At 35.0% G+C, this 18,895-nt stretch overlaps 3 protein-coding genes across 3 annotated transcripts; 1 reads left to right on the top strand and 2 right to left on the bottom strand.

Annotated features, from left to right (window-relative positions):
- The first annotated feature begins 3,682 nt into the window (after positions 1 to 3,682).
- LOC127904100 (uncharacterized) lies at positions 3,683 to 8,503 on the top strand. Its single transcript, XM_052446041.1, is given in 5 exon segments — positions 3,683 to 3,877; positions 4,196 to 4,294; positions 6,814 to 6,892; positions 7,670 to 7,966; positions 8,173 to 8,503. Coding segments are annotated over 5 exon segments (861 nt in total). The 3' UTR covers positions 8,364 to 8,503.
- A 359-nt stretch (positions 8,504 to 8,862) lies between these two features.
- Positions 8,863 to 10,255, bottom strand: LOC127904091 (receptor-like protein 9DC3). Its single transcript, XM_052445974.1, has 2 exons — positions 9,150 to 10,255; positions 8,863 to 9,041 (listed from the first exon to the last, which is right to left on the bottom strand). The coding sequence occupies exon 1, from the start codon at positions 10,243 to 10,245 to the stop codon at positions 9,172 to 9,174; it is 1,074 nt and encodes a 357-aa protein (XP_052301934.1). The 5' UTR covers positions 10,246 to 10,255; the 3' UTR covers positions 8,863 to 9,041; positions 9,150 to 9,171.
- Positions 10,256 to 14,727: 4,472 nt separating this feature from the next.
- Positions 14,728 to 17,073, bottom strand: LOC7496450 (receptor-like protein 9DC3). Its single transcript, XM_052445967.1, has one exon. It carries the CDS (start codon positions 16,948 to 16,950, stop codon positions 14,950 to 14,952), a length of 2,001 nt encoding a protein of 666 aa, XP_052301927.1. The 5' UTR covers positions 16,951 to 17,073; the 3' UTR covers positions 14,728 to 14,949.
- Between the last annotated feature and the right edge of the window lie 1,822 nt (positions 17,074 to 18,895).

Genomic DNA, 18,895 nt, shown 5'->3' with positions numbered 1-18,895 from the left:
GCATAGGATCTTATAAATTATGATCTCTTATGAAAGTAAATTATCCATAGGTTCTTTTTACTGGAATAAGTGGTTATGGCATTTTAATGGCATCACTGTACTGCCTTTGACCTCACCATTCTCCACTAAGTAGAGTAGCTGATTTAGTTTTCAGTATTCTTTGTTTGACATTGTTATGGCTAAGTTGACACTGTTATCCTTTTTCTTTCTGTTTGTTTGGACTTGTGGTTTAGAACTGCATCCGACAGCGTGCTCCTCTGAAAGCTGTTAGGAAGTTAAAGATTGCTATAGCAGACACGCATTGAATTATCCTTTTTCTTTCTGCTTATTTGCTAACCTCTGTGTTCAAAATTTAATGAAGTTAGAGAATCAAAAATTTCAGATAAAGCCTTAATTAATGAAATTAAGTTAGATCTTCTCCGATGTACCTTTTAATCGGAGCAAAGAAAGACTAATTTGTTCATGAGCATGCACATAATTGTTAGTATTAAAAATGCAACAGAAACATAATATGAATAATAAAGTAAAAATAAAAAGTAAAGTAAAATAAAATTGTGCAAAATAATGTCCCACTAAATTGTTGTTTCTACTTTCTAGACGGATGGAAACCAAGGCAAAGTAATAATGACGGCAGCACACATGTATCGTTTTTCACGACCCAAAAGTCGTTTTTAATTATCCAAAAGTTCCTATCAACTTTTCCTGTGTACTTGGTTGGTAATGTGTATGATCAGTGTATTTTTCTTAAAATATTTGTTTATTATAAATATATTAAAATGAACTGGTTTGATCTTTTGTCACTGGGAGAAGCATTAAACAGATTTCTTGGCTGGGTGCGGTGCTGACGGACCAAATCTCAAATGCAAGAGTACTGTAATTTGTGGAAAGCATGGATATATATAAACAAATTAATGAATTTGTGAAAAGATTATAATTTGTATAAACAGTACGTAAAATGACAGCTTTCCAGAAATATATTCACTTGGACTTTGCTTTTAATCACCTACAAGGACATTGAGCCTGGAAACAAGTTAAATTCTGTGCTATTCCTTTGCAGCTCGTCTATAGGAACTGTATGTTCTTGGGGACTTTTACCCTTCTCTGCCTTGTTGGCTTATAATCTTAATACTAATAAGATCTTCCTTTGCATGCACTGATAAATTATGCTTGTTATTGTGAACAAGAACAAGCGGCTGCTTACTTGACGGGTTAAACAATTTATATGTTTCTAAGAAAAAAGGAGCATTTTATAGTTTAAAGGATAGTAATGCGTTGGGCAATCCGGGCCAGAATTCAGGCAGCTGCAAAAACGATTCATTGACAAATGAAACTTCCCGGGAAAACGAAGTTCTTAATTGTTAAATGCAATTCAGAATGATTTCCACTCCCTTCAAGTTACTTGTAACACCACTTCAAAAGTTTGGACAACTCACTTCATCAATGGGAGCGCATTGGTTTTATTTTATTAGATTCCAAGAAGCACAAGATCAGATGACATTTGAGTCTTAGAAGCAGCCATTCTCCGTAAACTGATGACGCCAACCTCTGGACTTGGAGGGAATGCTCTTAAAAATACTGGGAATGCTATTTGATTTGTGCTTATCCCCTGGGAACAAAGAAAGGAAAGTTCAGGGGATTCGGGAACTGAACTACCTCCCATTGTCGGAAATCAGTTTCCTGTTCTCCTTGAATGGCCATGTAGATGGATCAGACAGACTCAATATTCTTGAAACACTACCCTTTCTTGGCATTTGATCCCTGTTCCTCTATCAATAGGTATCTGCTACCAAATATTATTATTATTATATAAATCTGGTTGGCTATTCATCTTATCTTCTTGCCTGATGTTTGTTGCATTTGTGAAGGAACTGTATTTGATTCTGTCTACAATTGTTTAAGAAAGAATGATTTTGAAGAACTCTCCTCTTTCTATCTTCTTAACAATGATTAAGAATGTCTTTAATTATTTCCTCACTCTTGAGACTACGAATGGGAACACTACAGTATTGTTAGTTAATTGGTAATTTTTCTTATTATGCAAAAAAATCATTGATCTTTATATTATTAAAACTAATTAAACAGTCATTTGATAAGTGTTAATCATGTTTAATTTCATAATATTTTGTTTTGAAAATACTTTTTTCGATCCCCTATCAATCCTTCAACATATCTACTTATCTACTCTGGTGTTTTTTTTTAAATAAATTTAAAAAATGGCGAGTGTGGAGACAATAAAGGCACACATCAAGTTGTAAATTAAGCTCCAGGATTCAGCGCTACTAATTAGGCTAGAAGATTTCATAGTTGCAAAACAGGGGGGGAATTTTTTTTTTCACTCCAAATTAAGAAAGCTCGAAATGTTTATTCCTCGGGTGTTTACTTTCTTTTCTTTTTTTCTTTTAAGTTTTAATATTAACTAGAGAAACTTTAGAAAAAAAAATCATATAAAATAAAACCGTTTATCCAACACAATTGTGTCTGGATAGGTTTTTTAAGGAGAAAAATAATTTTAAAAAGCATGTTATTTCCTACTTTGTTATGAAAATAGTTGACATCCATTTATCGGATGAGCTTTCTATATTAATTAAATAAAATGACCTATCCAGACAATATATAGACTATGAAGTTAGAGAATCAAATTTTCAGATAAAGCCTTAATTAATGAAATTAAGTTTGATCTTCTCCGATGTGCCTTTTAATAGGAGCAAAGAAAGACTAATTAATTTGTTCATGAGCATGCACATAATTGTTAATTAGTATTAAAAATGCAACAGAAACATAATATGAATAATAAAAAATAAAGTAAAAATAAAATTGTGCAGAATAATGTCCCACTAATTAATTGTTGTTTCTAGACGGATGGAAACCAAGGCAAAGTAATAATTACGCCAAGCAATGGAGCAGCACTAATGACTTTGCACAATTAAATATTACGTAAGTCATGTAACCTCCATCAAAATATAGAAATTCTAAAGTTTAGTATTGATGGTTCCATCATAGTATGGTTAAATCAACTCACATGAAAGGCCCAATGATATATGGGCTCGGGGAAAAAAAAAAAAAACTATGCACACAAAAACTCAAAAGAAGTCAATCTAGGAAAGTATAGCAAAATGCTTCCCTAGCTTCGCTCTAGGTTTAAGAGTATATAAATTTAAGAAAATATCAGACCTAATTTTTTGGAAAAAAAAATCAGCGAATCTTTATTTATTAATTAGACGCAACTCAATATATACAAAGTGGAATTCTATTCATCCCTAATCTTACATCAAAATATTTTATGTCTTTTTAATACTCTATATTATCCTTTATCTTTAATATAATATGTAGTATTCTCATGAGTTCTTGAGTTTTTGCACAATCTTAAACCATGTTGTCAGCTCTGAGCTATAGATAAAGTTAGATGCAGGGTAGTTTAATCCTAATCACACGAAAGAAAGTGTCAGGTGTGCAGTAAGAGCGAGACACCTTTTCTACAAATTTTCTGAATTCTAGTGAAATCTACGGCAATTTGGAAAAAAAACCAACTCTCTGGCAGGAGGGAGAAGAAATAAGCGTGGAAAACAGGATGGTTCTCAGGTATCATTAGGAATTGTTTCTAGGAGGAAAAAGTATAAGGTTAGGTTTCTTAACGCCAGAGGGAGTTTGACAGAGATGGATTAAGGAGGTTAGTGACAACTCTATGGACTCCACTATTGCCAACGTCAATGGAAGGTTATTGCATTATACTGAACCCACAATAGTCTATAGCTCTGAACGTGAGGTGGCAGCTACACATCACCTTGGCAAGGTTTTAGGTATTCATAGAGATACTAATGATGGTTTGGATGCTGAACATATTCGGAGGCAGATTGATATGAAATATATAGAAGGAATGGTTGGACTCCCTCTGAGTTCTTGCTCTGGTGCCCCAAGGTTATGAGTTTTATTCTAATCTTAAGCAGATGCTACCATAGAATTACAGAGATTTAGGCAGTCTTTGTAGAAGGGGGGCTGCCTGCACAAAAGTATGTTAGCTCCAATGATATTGAAGTTTTTTGTTTCTTGGAAAGTAAAATTTCTAAGTATTTGGAGTGGGTGTGGGTCTAATGTTAATTAGAATGGTATAGTTTCTAAGCAATTTTAACTATGTTATTGTATGTGTGTTAAGCATTATTGCATGCATCATTTATAAGGTATTTTTATTTTTGAACAGGATGTCATAGCATGTGATGTTAGAAATCCTGATCACATAGATGTGGAATTTGAATCAATTGGAGGATTGGAATCTATCAAGCAAGCTTTGTATGAACTGGTGATTCTTCATCTGCGGAAACAATATTAGCAGCAAGATTTTGTTGGATGCTCTATTTACTTTAAAAATCAGGGCATTGTAGCTTCCTTATCTAATGGATCTCACTCCAATGAATTTGATAGAAATAGAAAGAATGAGAATAAAATTTGATAGAAAAAACCTAAAGAGGATTGTTTGAATTGGAGAGAAAGAGATTGGTGATGAGCACACAAATGAGAAGAAGAAGAGGAGGAGGAGGAGTGATTTGAGAAGAAGAAGAGAAAGAAATTGTTGAATGGAAATGGAAGAGAAACAGAATGAAAGAGAGAGATTGAGAGAGGCACAGTTGTGAAAACCCCATGTTGGCTGGCCTTACAGGATTCGAAGTATAATTGGGAGAGATTAGAAATAAAGAAAGGCATTATTAGTAGTATTTAATTATTAGTACTGTTATCTTCAACACTATGAATCTGCCACTTTAGTGTTGTTCCAATGTCAACTCCAATCTTCAACACTATGAAAGGCACAACCTTTATTGAAATAATACTGCAATAAAAACAATATATATCTGTAGTTATGATTACTTATAAAATCAGAAAGGAAACAACTTACAGAACGAACTTTGAAGATACTGACTGCATTGTTTAGTTTCTTCTTGCACCATTTCTACTAGCATTCTTCTTTGTTCTGCTTGCATTAAGACTCCATTGATCTTCAACCATTTTCAGAAACCATGCAGGTCTTCTTGTTTTAAACACAACAAATCCCATTATGACTCCAAACATAAACCCACATCCATACCCAATTGCCACAGGTTTCCATCCAAACCCATCTTCAAACAATGTTGAATCATCTCCTGCAATAAAGTTTGATGGCGGTAATGGTGGTGCCTCGCCATTGCTACATTCGTCTGGCATTGGAAATCCATGTAAAACAGAGTATTATTGTGAGAATAATTCGTTACTTCTCTATTCTTCTCAACGTTAGGAGGCCATATATATATATACAATTATACCTTCCAAGAAAGGAAACAACCTCTTCTAAGGAAAACTAAATATTCCTAAACTAAATATTCCTATACAAGATTGTCGATCACTACCAGATTTCTAGGAATAATTGCAGATTCTAGAATCAGTCTAATATATTACACCTCACGTATACAGCTCATGCAGACAATCCACACAAACCCGAGTTTCCTTCGAATGAGCGATGATCAAACGTGTTGAACTGCTTTCTTTTGGGTATGGGTCCTACAAGCTGGTTATGTGAAAGGTCTAAGACTTGAAGAAATGTTAGATCTACCAACTGTATAGGAATCCTTCCAGTGAACAAATTGAAAGATAGATCTAATGATTCTAGACTGATCAAAATTCCTAATGATGATTGGATATGACAAGTAAGGTAATTGTGAGAGAGGTTAAGTTGTTGGAGTCCTTTAAGCTTTCCAATCAATTTTGGAATCTCACCGGTGAAACTATTACTCGACAGTTCAAGTACTGTGAGGATACCTTGAATTTTTACAAACTCAAATTCCGATCCTTTCCACGTCATAAATATTGGCAAAGCCATAGTAATCAAGTACTCTGAGGGATACTGATGGGGAGCGGGTCTTTATGGAATTCACCAAAGAAGAAGCTAGTGAAGTAGTAGGAACTGTTGATGATAATGGGACAAGTGGGTTATGAGGGATGTTTGGATTGCTGGAAACTGAAGGAAAATAATGGGGTTTTTCAAGAGGTTTCTATTAACAAGACAGATGGATAAGGACGCGTCAGCTAATTGATTGATAGCGAGTAACATCAAATCAAGAGCTGCTGCTGCTTCTTCTTGGGCTCTGTAAGGGCTTCGTCTTGCCTTTTAATTAACATTCTCAAGATGATGGAATATAAAGTGCATTATCTGATATAAACATGAGGGAAACAGGATGGTTCTCAGGTATCATTAGGAATTGTTTCTAGGAGGAAAAAGTATAAGGTTAGGTTTCTTAACGCCAGAGGGAGTTTGACAGAGATGGATTAAGGAGGTTAGTGACAACTCTATGGACTCCACTATTGCCAACGTCAATGGAAGGTTATTGCATTATACTGAACCCACAATAGTCTATAGCTCTGAACGTGAGGTGGCAGCTACACATCACCTTGGCAATGCTAATTAGAAAGGTATAGTTTCTTAGCGATTTTAGATATGTTATTGTATGCGTCATCATATATAAGAACGTGGGAGGCTGCTAGCGCGTGGGAGACGCCAGTGGACTTTGTTCAGACGCCTGCAACGGGGTTGCTCATTGTATTTTATGTGTTGAAGTTCTTGATGTGTTTTCTGACAAATGGAAAACAAACTAATAAAGTTGTTTAATATATTAAAATTTTGAGATTAATATTAAAAAATATCATTAAATTACTTTGAATACATCAAATCGATTGTAATTGGGTTTTATGATGAAATTAGGATTCGAAAACCAACTTTTCAATTATGAAACCTTAATTGCAAATGCTCTGTAACAATCAAGCCTATCCTCTAAACACTATTGAATATGGCAGTATCGTACTACAGATCATGAGGCATTAACCACTATGAAGACTGAGTTCATAGCATTATGGGATGGGTTTACTACAGATCGTGATCAGTTCTTACTCTTGAAACAAGTGCTGCATTTGTGTAGTCTTTTTATGCAGTGACTTGCTAGAATGTGTTTTTATGTAAGGCTATGTTTGTTTCCTGAAAAATAATTTTTAAAAAATCACTTTTCAAATTTTTATGTGTTTGTTTATTATTAGGAAAGTTGATCAATGGAAAACACTTTACAGTTAAAGGAAAATTTAGCTTGGTTTCCAGAAAAGTGTTTTCCTGAAAAATTTGGGCAGAAAACACTTTCCGGAAATTGTGAAAAATTTAGAAATGTCATATTATTTACTGATTATATCAAATTTGGTCCTCAAACTTTTGATTTCTATATATATTTTGTTTTGAATATTTATTTTTCAATTTCATCTCTTAAAATTTAATTTTTATATTAACTTTGGTCCTTATTTTTATAATTGTTATTTGTTTTTCTCTTATCATTTTTTTATTGAAATTTTTTATGTATCAAATTTGATCTTCATTCTTTTGATTATTACTTATTTTATTTGAAATAATTTATGAAATATTAATTATTATTATTTTAATTTCTTCATCTTTTATTTTTTTATTTTTTAGATTTTATCTTTATTATTTTGATTATTATTTATTTTATGGTGATACTATTCTTAAGAGAACGCACAAGAGATGTTACTTGCTGCAACCAACTGACCTTAAGAAATCGATGAAGCAATCCTCTGGCGGCTTCCTCAGGCCTTTGAAATTTGGATACCTGATCAAAGAGAGAGGGCTGAGATCTTGAAGGCTGTTTTGAAGAGAACGCACAAGAGATGTTACTTGCTGCAACCAACTGACCTTAAGAACTCGATGAAGCAATCCTCCGGAGGCTTCCTCAGGCCTTTGAAATTGGGATACCTGATCAAAGAGAGAGGGCTGAGATCTTGAAGGTTGTTTTGAAAGGGGAGAAAATCAAAAGCAAAATTGACTTTGACTGTATAGCAATTTTGTGTAAGGGCTACACTGGTTCAGATCTTCTTGAACCTTGCAAGAAAGTAGCTTATTTTCCTATTAGGGACCTATTGGATGAGGTGAACAAAGGGGAAAAATCTAGTGTAAGTATATATTTATCATCGTGTTGTTCCATGCTTCCATCAGTTATTTTATAGTATATTGAACAATATAGTTCTCATCTGTGATTTGTTATATTCCCAGCTAATTTTTCAAGGTATTTTTATTGATTTGTAATATTTGCATAGAAATCCCATGCATGCCTGAGGGTGTCATGGAAAAGTTTTGGTAATTGTTGCCTGTTGTGCTCTATCCAATGCCATTGTCCCAGTCAGACTTGCAGAGAGTTCATGGCACACCAACCAAGACTAGGTCAAGCTCTCATTCACCTGGGTGGCCAAGGCAGTCAGATGACTATCAGGTTGAATCCACAACTAATGAACTCTCTAAACTCGTAGTATCTCAAATCTTGAATCTTCAGTTGGATAATCAGGACCCTTGAAATATTCATCTGTTTTTTTCTTAATATGAGGCCAAGAGAAATTGTATTTTAAATTATTTTAATTTTTTTTCCAATTCTGAAATGTTCTAAGTAGAATATGTTGTTTTTAGGCGACTCAGAATTGTAGATTTATTGTAGCATAGAGCTCTTAACGTGGTATTAATACCTATCTTGCTTTCTTTTGCTTTAGATATAAACTTGCCAATCACCAATGTTGACTGATTTTGGATCTGTGTAAGAGTTGTCGAACATTGTTTGTACCTTTTGAGATGGGTTTGTTACACTTTTTAATAGTCATTTATGACTACCAAGTTATCAGAATTACTCTATTTTGCTTGCAAATATTGCTGCTGTTGTGATAACAGAATCTATCAGTCAAGTGTTCTTTTAAATTTACAAGAATTGCTTCTATCTGTTCATAACTCTGTAACTTTCAGAACACTCCCAGAAACAAAGATTAATTGAAGTTATAAAGAATAAGGAAGTGGACACATAAAAATAGGACCCAAAACATAAATGATTTTATAGTTAACACAAACCTGTGTTACATACATGGATTCGTTTTCATAAAAGAAACACCCAATTAACCTTGAAACTAAAAAAAGAGAGAAAAAAGTAAAGGGAATATGCCACCCTGGTGTTGTTTCAATGTCAAATCCACTTGATATCTTGTTTGTACTGCAAAATTAGAAAGGTAAGACTGATCAAATGAAAGAGTAGAGAAAAGTTAGCCTAACATAAATTGTGAACATAAAATTTGAAAACTCAAATGCTTGCAAAACTTACTTGAAAATATCAATTGAATTATTTAGTTTCTTCTAGCACCATATCTGCGGAAATTCTTCTTCGTGTTTTTGCTCTTGAGATTCCATATATCTTCAACCATCCTAAGTAACCATGAAGGTTTATTTGTTCTAAACACAACGTATCCCGTTGCAACTCCAAACAGAAACCCGCATCCATACCCTATTGTCACAGCTTTCCATCCAAATCCTTCTCCAAACAATGTTGAATCATCTCCTTCATTAAAGCTTGATGGCGGCAATGATGGTGCCTCGTCACCGTAGCATTCTTTTAGTACTTGAAAGCCACATAAACCCGAGTTTCCTTCAAATGATCTTGCATCAAAGGTGTTGAATTGCTCTCCACTTGGTATGGGCCCCTCCAGCTGGTTATGTGAAAGGTTTAGGGTTGCAAGAAATGTTAGATGTGCCATCTGCATTGGAATCCTTCCGGTAAGCAAATTTGAAGATAGGTCTAATGATTCCAAATTGGTCAAATTTCCCACTGATGATTGGATATGACCTGTAAGGAAATTATGAGAGAGGTTGAGTTGTTGTAGTGCTTTAAGCTTTCCGATCACCTTTGGAATCTCTCCAGTAAAACTGTTATTTGACAAATCTAGTACTCTGATGGTACTTCGGATCTTCGGAAACTCAATTTCTACACCTTTCCATGTCATTTCTATGGAATGAACACAGACAATGTCATTTGTCGTGTTAAGGTAAATCATGTTTTGATCTGAGATCATCATTGCTTCAAGAGTATTAAAATACCCTGTTGGCAACGGCCCACTAAAATTATTGTCAGAGATGTCAAAAATCCATAATTTAAAGAAGGAATTATCTGCAGTCGGACCCTTCACAAAACCTTGGAGGTTATTGGATTTTAGAATTAGAATTTGCAGCTCCGGAAGCGTTTCTAGAAAATAAGGAAATGTATCCTCAATCTTATTGTTGCCAAGATCAAGAACTTCCAACATTGTGCAGTTGATGATAGATGGTGATATTTCCCCTTCTAATTCATTTCCATTGAGGTCGAGATATTCCAAGCTATTACCCTTTGAAAATGTTGAAGGGATAGTGCCTTGAAGATTGTTCATGCCTAGATGCAATACTTGTTAGAAATATTTAGTTCTGGAAACTGTAGTTTAAGTATAAGAAAAACAGATTCAAGATAGCAGAGTTGAGTAGAAAGATCAATAATATCATTAATTTCAAATGTCTATATATAGACTTACATAGAACTTGTAATGGATTGAAACTCTCAACAAACTTGAGAGATTATTGGAATTGAAATAACAAACTTAGCAGAAAGTTCCTGCTGCAAATCCTGAAGAAGAAAAACGATTACATAAAATTCAAATAACATAACTGCACTTAACTCTATCTTACTCAAGGCAGAATCTCATAATTCTAACACTCCTCCTTGAGACTTGCCTTGGACAAACCAAGTTTCATCCTTAGAAATTCCAGCCTTGATCTAGGAAGAGCTTTAGTCATTATATCAGCAAGTTGAACATCTGTTGGACAATAGTGTAGCTTTATAAGCAGATTTTTCTCAGCTTCTCTTATAGAATGAAATTTCACATTGATATGCTTGGTTCTGCCATGTTGAACCGGATTTAGAGCAATAGCAATAGCAGATTTGTTGTCACAATAAAGCTCAGTTGGTGAGCTTTGATCTTGACCCAAATCAGCAAGCAACTTGTTCAACCAAATTGCTTGATTTGCAGCAGCTGCCATAGAGATATACTCTGCTTCTGCAGTTGATTGTGCCACCACATCTTGCTTCTTTGCATTCCAACAGATTGCACCTGAACCAATGTTAAAAACATATCCAGAGGTGCTTTTCATGTCATCAACACTCCCTGCCCAATCACTGTCTGCATAACCAATTAGTTTTACTCCTCCTGTCTTCAAGTACCAGATGCCAAGATCAGATGTTCCTCTAATGTACTTCAACACTCTTTTAGCAATTCCCATGTGAATATTGCTAGGTGAGCTCATGAACCTTGACAGCAAACCAGCTGGAAACATCAAGTCAGGTCTAGTTGCTGTCAAGTATAGTAAACTGCCCACTAAACTTCTAAATCCAGAGGGATCTTCAAGTTTCTCACCATCATTCTTTGAAATCTTCTCATTTTGTGCCAAAGGAGTTGCTACTTCTTTGCATGACTCAAGTTTGAACTTCTTGAGTATATCAACAGCATATTTCCTTTGTGAAACAAAAATACCCGAACTACATTGATGTATCTCCATTCCAAGAAAGTAGTTCATAATGCCAAGATCAGACATTTCAAACACATCTTGCATTTCTGTTTTGAACTCTTCCAGCAACTTTGCATTGCTTCCAGTAACTAGCATGTCGTCTACATAGAGTGATATCACCAGTTGTAGACCATCTTCATCTTGTTTCAGATACAAAGTAGCTTCATTTTCACTTCTCTTGAATCCCAGTTGAATCAAATGAGTGTCAATTCTGCTGTACCAGGCCCTTGGTGCTTGCTTCAAGCCATAAAGAGCCTTGTGTAGCTTGTATACTTTGTGTTCATTACCAGCAACTACAAAGCCTTCTGGTTGCTGAACATAAATTTCTTCAAGAAGTATTCCATTTAGAAAAGCAGACTTAACATCTAAATGATATACTCTCCATCCTTTTTGTCCTGCAAGAGCAAGTAGGAGTCTTATAGTGTCATGCCTAGCTACTGGTGCAAAAGTATCTCCATAATCCACTCCAGCAACTTGAGCAAAGCCTTTAACAACCAATCTAGCCTTGTGTTTGAAGATTGAACCATCTGGATTGAATTTGGTTCTGAAGACCCACTTCACTCCAATTTCCTTTTTATCTTCAGGAAGTTCAGTCAATCTCCAAGTCCCATTTCTTTCAATGGAATCAATTTCTGATTTCATTGCTTCAATCCAAGCTGGAACTCCTGCAGCTTCAGTATAGTTTGTAGGCTCAGCATGTACAAGATTACATCTTTCGTACACATCAGACAATGGCCTAACTTTAAGTACTGCTGTGTCTGAAGTTGCTCCAATGTCTTGTTGAACTTCAACACCAATACTTCTTACTGTTGGTTCAAGTGCAGCTGTTATATTCTGATCAACTCCTTTTAAGTCCCAATTCCAGCAAGAATTCTCATCAAAATGCACATCTCTGCTGACCTGAATTTTAGTTGCATTCAGATTGAAAATTCTGTAGCCTTTTGATTCTGTCGCATATCCCACCAGAATTCCTTTCTCTGCTCTTTCATCCAGTTTCCCTCTTTTGGCAGATGGTACAAGAAAGTAGCACAATGATCCAAACACTTTGAGATGTTTGGCAGTAGGCCGGACACCAGACCATGCTTCCAATGGTGTTTGGCTTTGAACAGACTTAGTTGGAAGTCTATTAAGCAAATATACTGAAGTATTTACTGCTTCAGCCCAAAGAAACCTTGGCAACTTCTTTTCAAACAAGATACATCTGGACATCTCCATCACAGTTCTGTTCTTCCTTTCAGAAACTCCATTCTGCTGTGGAGAGTATGGAATTGTCAGTTGGTGTACAATCCCAGCTTCTAAACAAAAGGCATTGAACTCCTTCGAAATATACTCTCCTCCATTATCAGTTCTCAACACCTTGATCTTCTGTCCACTTTGAGTTTCAGCCATGCTCTTGAAATTTTTGAACATTAATAGTGCTTGTGACTTGGTTTTCAGAAAATAAACCCAAGTCATTCTACTGAAGTCATCAATGAACAATATAAAGTACATATTATTGCTCAAGGAGGCTGTGCTCATTGGTCCACATATGTCTGAGTGGACTAACTCCAGCTTGTGAGTTGCTCTTTTAGATATACCTTTGGGAAATGGTTGTCGGTGTTGCTTTCCCAGTTCACAGCTTCCACATGTATGAGCAGTAACATGAATTTCAGACATGTTTTCTACCATTCCAGCATCATACAACAACTTTAATGAATTGAGATTGTAATGACCAAATCTTTTATGCCAAAGAATGCTTTCATCAATCTTAGCACTAAACACATGTCCTTTAACAGCATCAAGCTTCAAATAGAAGCTATTACCATCCATTTTGATTTTTGCTATCTCTGAATTATGTGAATCAGTGATAAAGCAAAATTTCTCTTTAAAAGAGACTTCATAACCATTCCTAAGCATCTGTGCAACACTAAGGAGATTTTGATCTAGTTCTGGAATGTAAAGAACATTTGTGATGGTTTTAGTACCTCTATTTGTGCTGACCGCAACAGTACCTTTTCCCTTAGCCTGCACAATATCTCCATTTCCCAGCTTGATTTTTGGTTGAACTGATCTGTCAATAGAAGAAAAGATTGACAGAAACTTAGACATGTGACTAGTGCAGCCACTGTCTATAAGCCATGTATTTAGCTCAGAAGTATTGCTAGCTTGTGATGCCATAAACAGATGCTCCTCATCATCTTTGCCTTCTTCAGAAACATTTGCTTGTTGTTGTATTTGTTGCTGAGATTGTTTCTTCTTGATTCTGCAAAATTTCTCACTATGACCAAGATTATTACAGAACATACACTGGAGAGAAGGTTTACCCTTAAACCAGCAATCTTTCTCAGCATGATTAGTTCTTCTGCAATAAGGACATGGTAAGAAAATCTGTCTTCTTGAAGGTATACTTGTTTTTCCTTTAGAAAACTTGACAAGTTTTTTTCTTGGCAGGTTACCAGCACTCCTTCCCTTGTTGTTTGCTTGGAAAGCCCCTTCAACAGCCTCATCATCTCTCATATGAACCCTTTGCTCCTGTACGTGTAGTTTGCTAATTAACTCTGCAATAGTAAGATTTTGCAAATCACAAGATTCTTCTATTGCAGAGATTTTAGCTTCAAACTTTTGTGGGACTGACATCATAAGTTTTTCTACTACCTTATGATCTTCAAATGTATTTCCAAGAAGTCTCATTTGATTTACAACATCCATTAATCTGCCAGAATAATCTTTGACAGATTCATTGTCTTTCATCTTCATCAACTCAAATTCCCTTTTAAATGCAAGAAGCTTAACTGCTTTGACTCTGTTGCTCCCTTCAAATTCAATTTGGAGCTTATCCCATACTTGTTTTGGTGTTTCCAGATTCATTATTTTGGTGAAAATATGATCTGCAAGTCCAGAATGTAGGCAGGTAATGGCTTTGTCCTTCTTGAGTTTTTCTTCTTCATGTGCTTTCATTTGAGCGATTGTGGGATTTGCATTCAATGGTGGTGGATCAGAATCAGTCACCACAACATTCCACAAGCCTTGAGATCTTAGATAAAATCTCATTTTGACAGCCCAAATATGATAGAGTTCACCACTAAACATTGGAATTGCAGATGCTATATTACTTGAAGTAGACATTGAAATAGAAGGAAAATAACTCACTAGTATTTCTGCTCACCCTCTCTGTGTTTAGCACTCACAATACTTGCCTCACCCTCTCTGTGTTTGTCACTCACAATACTTGCCTCACAGCCCGAAGGATATTTAGCTCTGATACCACTGTTAGAAATATTTAGTTCTGGAAACTGTAGTTTAAGTATAAGAAAAACAGATTCAAGATAGCAGAGTTGAGTAGAAAGATCAATAATATCATTAATTTCAAATGTCTATATATAGACTTACATAGAACTTGTAATGGATTGAAACTCTCAACAAACTTGAGAGATTATTGGAATTGAAATAACAAACTTAGCAGAAAGTTCCTGCTGCAAATCCTGAAGAAGAAAAACGATTACATAAAATTCAAATAACATAACTGCACTTAACTCTATCTTACTCAAGGCAGAATCTCATAATTCTAACAATACTGAGAGCTTGCTGCTGAAGTTCCCCAAACATAATGGTATAGAACCACTCAAGCTGTTGTCGGACAAGTCTAGGACCTCAAGGGATCTCAGCTTGCAAATAGAAGAAGAAATCTCACCTGTCAATTTACTATTGGACACAAGAATGAGGGCTTCCAAGTTCTCTTGTTTGAAAATTGAACTTGGGATTGTACCATGCAAGTGGTTACTGCTCAAATCAAGGTTTACCAATGAATGGTGTTGGAATTCACTTATATTGCCTATGAGATTATTGTTATGAAGGTTAAGAAATTGTAAAGAGGGAAGAGCAAACAAAAAGGATGGTATTGTTCCATTGAACAAGTTATCAAATAATAATAGATATTTTAAATTTGAAAAGGTATTGTTTCCAATTGATGATGGGATCTCACCTATAAAATTGTTACTTGAGAGATCTAAATAGGTGAGCTGTGTGAGATTACCAAGCAGAGCCAGATCTGACCTTATAATGTTACAATTACGAAGAGACATATATTCTAATGACTTTAGATTACTGATTAAGTCGTTTTCTAAATAAACTGAAATTCTTGTATTAGAAAGACCCAACAGAAAGAGGACATTACTCAAATTGGACGAAGGAAAAGAGCCAGTAAGGCCTTCGTTGTTTGACAAATAGAGAAATTCAAGGTTTGGGAGGAGAAAGATGTTACCCGGGAATTTCCCCTGCAATCCACACTTACCGAGGGAGAGAGATGACAAAGAAGAGGACAGATTGGTCAAGGAATTAGGTGCAACCAAAGACATATTTACAGAAGCCAAATTGAGTTCTCTAAGCTTGGTTAAGTTTCGAACAAGCTTGTCAAAACAAATTGGTTCTGGACTTAGATAGAAGTTTTCAGAGAGATCAAGTGAAACCAACTCTATGAGTTGCTCAAAATCACATGGAATTGAACCAGTAAGATTGTTCCCTCGAAGACGCAAGTACTGGAGGTGCTTAAATTTCCCCATTAAGGATGGGAGTTTTCCTTGCAATCTACAGTCAATGAGTTTGAGTGATGACAGAGAAGAAGACAGATTCATCAAGGAATCGGGAACAAGTAGTGACATGTCTACCGAACTCAGATCGAGTTCTCTAAGCTTGGTTAGGTTTCGAACAAGCTTGTCAAAGGAAATTGGTTCTAGACTTAGATAGCCGTTTCCAGAGAGATCAAGTGAAACCAACTCAGTGAGTTGCTCAAAATCATATGGAATTGGACTAGTAAGATTGTTCCCTCCAAGATCCAAGTACTGGAGGTGCTTAAATTTCCCCATTGAGGATGGGAGTTTTCCTTGCAATCCACAGTCGAGGACTTCAAGTGATGACAGAGAAGAAGACAGATTCATCAAGGAATCAGGAACAACTAGTGACATGTTTACCCAACTCAGATGGAGTTCTCTAAGCTTGGTTAGGTTTCGAACAAGCTTGTCAAAACAAAGTGGTTCTAGACTTAGATCGTAGTTCCAAGAGAGATCAAGTGAAACCATTTTGGAGAGGTGAGAGATTTCTGACGGAACTTGGCCTGCAAGATCTGAACCACTTAGGTTAAGATGTGTTAGATTGGAGAACTGGCCAAATCGAGAAGAAATATGGGAGGTGTTGAAATCATTGAAAGAGAGGTCGAGCTGTTGAAGATGATGGAGAGAGAAGAGAGAATTATTGGGAAGGAGGGTGCCGTAAAGCATGCTGCAAGAGAGGTCCAGTCCAGTGACATGCCCGGTTTTCAGGTCACAAGTGACCCCATCCCACAAGCAGCAGTCTGTACCCTCTTTCCATGACTCTGTTTTTGGCAAGGGATATTGACAGTACTCTGATGAAGCAGAACTATCAATGGAGAAGGATTGTTTGAATTGAAGGAGAGAAAGAGATTGGTAATTCGAGGAGAGTGGAGATGAAATTGTTGAGTGGAAATGGAAGAGAAACAGAATGAAAAAGAGAGATTGAGAGAGGCACGGTGGTGTAAACCCCATGTTGGCTGGCCTTACAGGATTCAAAGTATAACTGGGAATTTAAGATGAGAAGTAAAGAAAGGCATTATTAGTAGTATATATAGACAAACGCTACAGTCTTAGATTGTATACTGACGAAATCAAAGTCACTGGGAGAAGCATTAAAAAAAAATTTCTTTCTTTCAATTGATATATACTTTGATTTTTCCTTTTTTCTATTTAAATAAAAAATAATCTAAACTATGAGATTTTTGTGTTAGAACGAAGAAAAATCTGAAGGAGTGCAGTGCTTAGCTGTTGTAGTGTACTAACCGATCATGCAGTAAAATTGGGACCCTCGTGAAGTGTCAATTTTATATCAAGGTCAGAAAGCAATAGGCAATGGTCCAGAAAAGTCTTCACATGGTGCTGAGTATGGAACTGAGGGTTGAATTATTCAATTGCTAACTGGACCCCCCTTCGCATGTACTAATAGATTATTCTTGCTATTATTAACAAGAATACGTGACTGTTTACTTGAAGGGTTAAGCAATTTATATGTTTCCCAGAAGAAGAAGCAGCATTTCATAGCTTAGAAAATAGCAATGAATATGTGCTAATAGATACAGTCTTATGGATCATACTTTTTGAAGTTCCATGCCAACAAAAGACAACAATGCAACCCTTGGTACAGATTTTTGCTGGATAAATCTGCGGTTACATACAACATCCACCTTCGTTTTGTTTTTTGTGTTAGAACGAAGAAAAATCTGAAGGAGTGCAGTGCTTAGCTGTTGTAGTGTACTAACCGATCATGCAGTAAAATTGGGACCCTCGTGAAGTGTCAATTTTATATCAAGGTCAGAAAGCAATAGGCAATGGTCCAGAAAAGTCTTCGGAACTTGGATATATAGATATTGTCTGATCTTCTTGTGGTGCTGAATATGGAACTGAGGGTTGAATTATTTAATTAGAACTTTCTTTGTAGCTAGTCCAGCGTTAACTGAGCGTTATTTACTCCAATACATCAAAATAATATAAAAATATATTAAAAATATAAAAATATTAATTTTTTTCAAAAGTAAATCTAAAAAACATAAAAATATTATTTTGATATATTTTCAAATAAAAAAATATTTTTAAAAGCAATCTCCACCGTACTAACATGTTTTAAGAATAGAAACACGACGATATTGATTTCCTAAATGGATTAAATAGTGTTTTAGGGATTGCTAATTTTTATCAAATTAACCAATCCTTTTAATATTAAAAGTAATTAAATAGTTGTGACCAATTTTAACCATGCTTATTTCAATAGTACTTTTTTTAAAAAAAATACTTTTCTTGCTTATCAATCTTTCAATTTATATACTTTGATTTTTCATTTTTTCTTATTCTATTTTAAATAAAAAATAATTTAACTATTAGATTATGTAAACAAATAATTAAAAAATATGTATACAGTAAATAATGAAGATTGTAAACCTTTTACCTTGATGATTTAATGAGTATTTATAGCTCCTGAACCTTGTCATTTTGCTGGAGTGAATGGCCTGAAAAGTCATTTTCTTCTTATATCAATAATAAAAGATAAATAATTCTTACGTAACATTAAATGAGAAAAAAATATCTCTTGTACGATATTAATAAGTGATAAATATCTGTTATAAAATATTAATGGTGATGGAAACATGTAAGCCTTTAGAAGACTTTTATACTCCTAGGAATATAGGAAGATGATACTTGAAACTGAAGAATTAATCTCATCTATTGAACAAAATGATCATGATGTTGACATCAAAAGTTGATTTTTCAAATCTAAATTATCAATGATTTGAAATTTATCAAACATGAGATTGTGCCAAATATTTAGGAAGACTTTTATACCCTCGGGGACAAATATCACTTTTACAATACTATACCATTTTATATTAAAATTAATAAGAATAAACAAATAAAACTTTGTAGTCCAACACGAGGCCTATAA

This window comes from Populus trichocarpa, chromosome 12 (genome assembly GCF_000002775.5).
Source record: "Populus trichocarpa isolate Nisqually-1 chromosome 12, P.trichocarpa_v4.1, whole genome shotgun sequence".
Taxonomy (NCBI): Eukaryota; Viridiplantae; Streptophyta; class Magnoliopsida; order Malpighiales; family Salicaceae; genus Populus; species Populus trichocarpa.
Note: the sequence above shows the minus strand (reverse complement) of the source record. Positions and strands in the feature narration are given on the sequence as shown.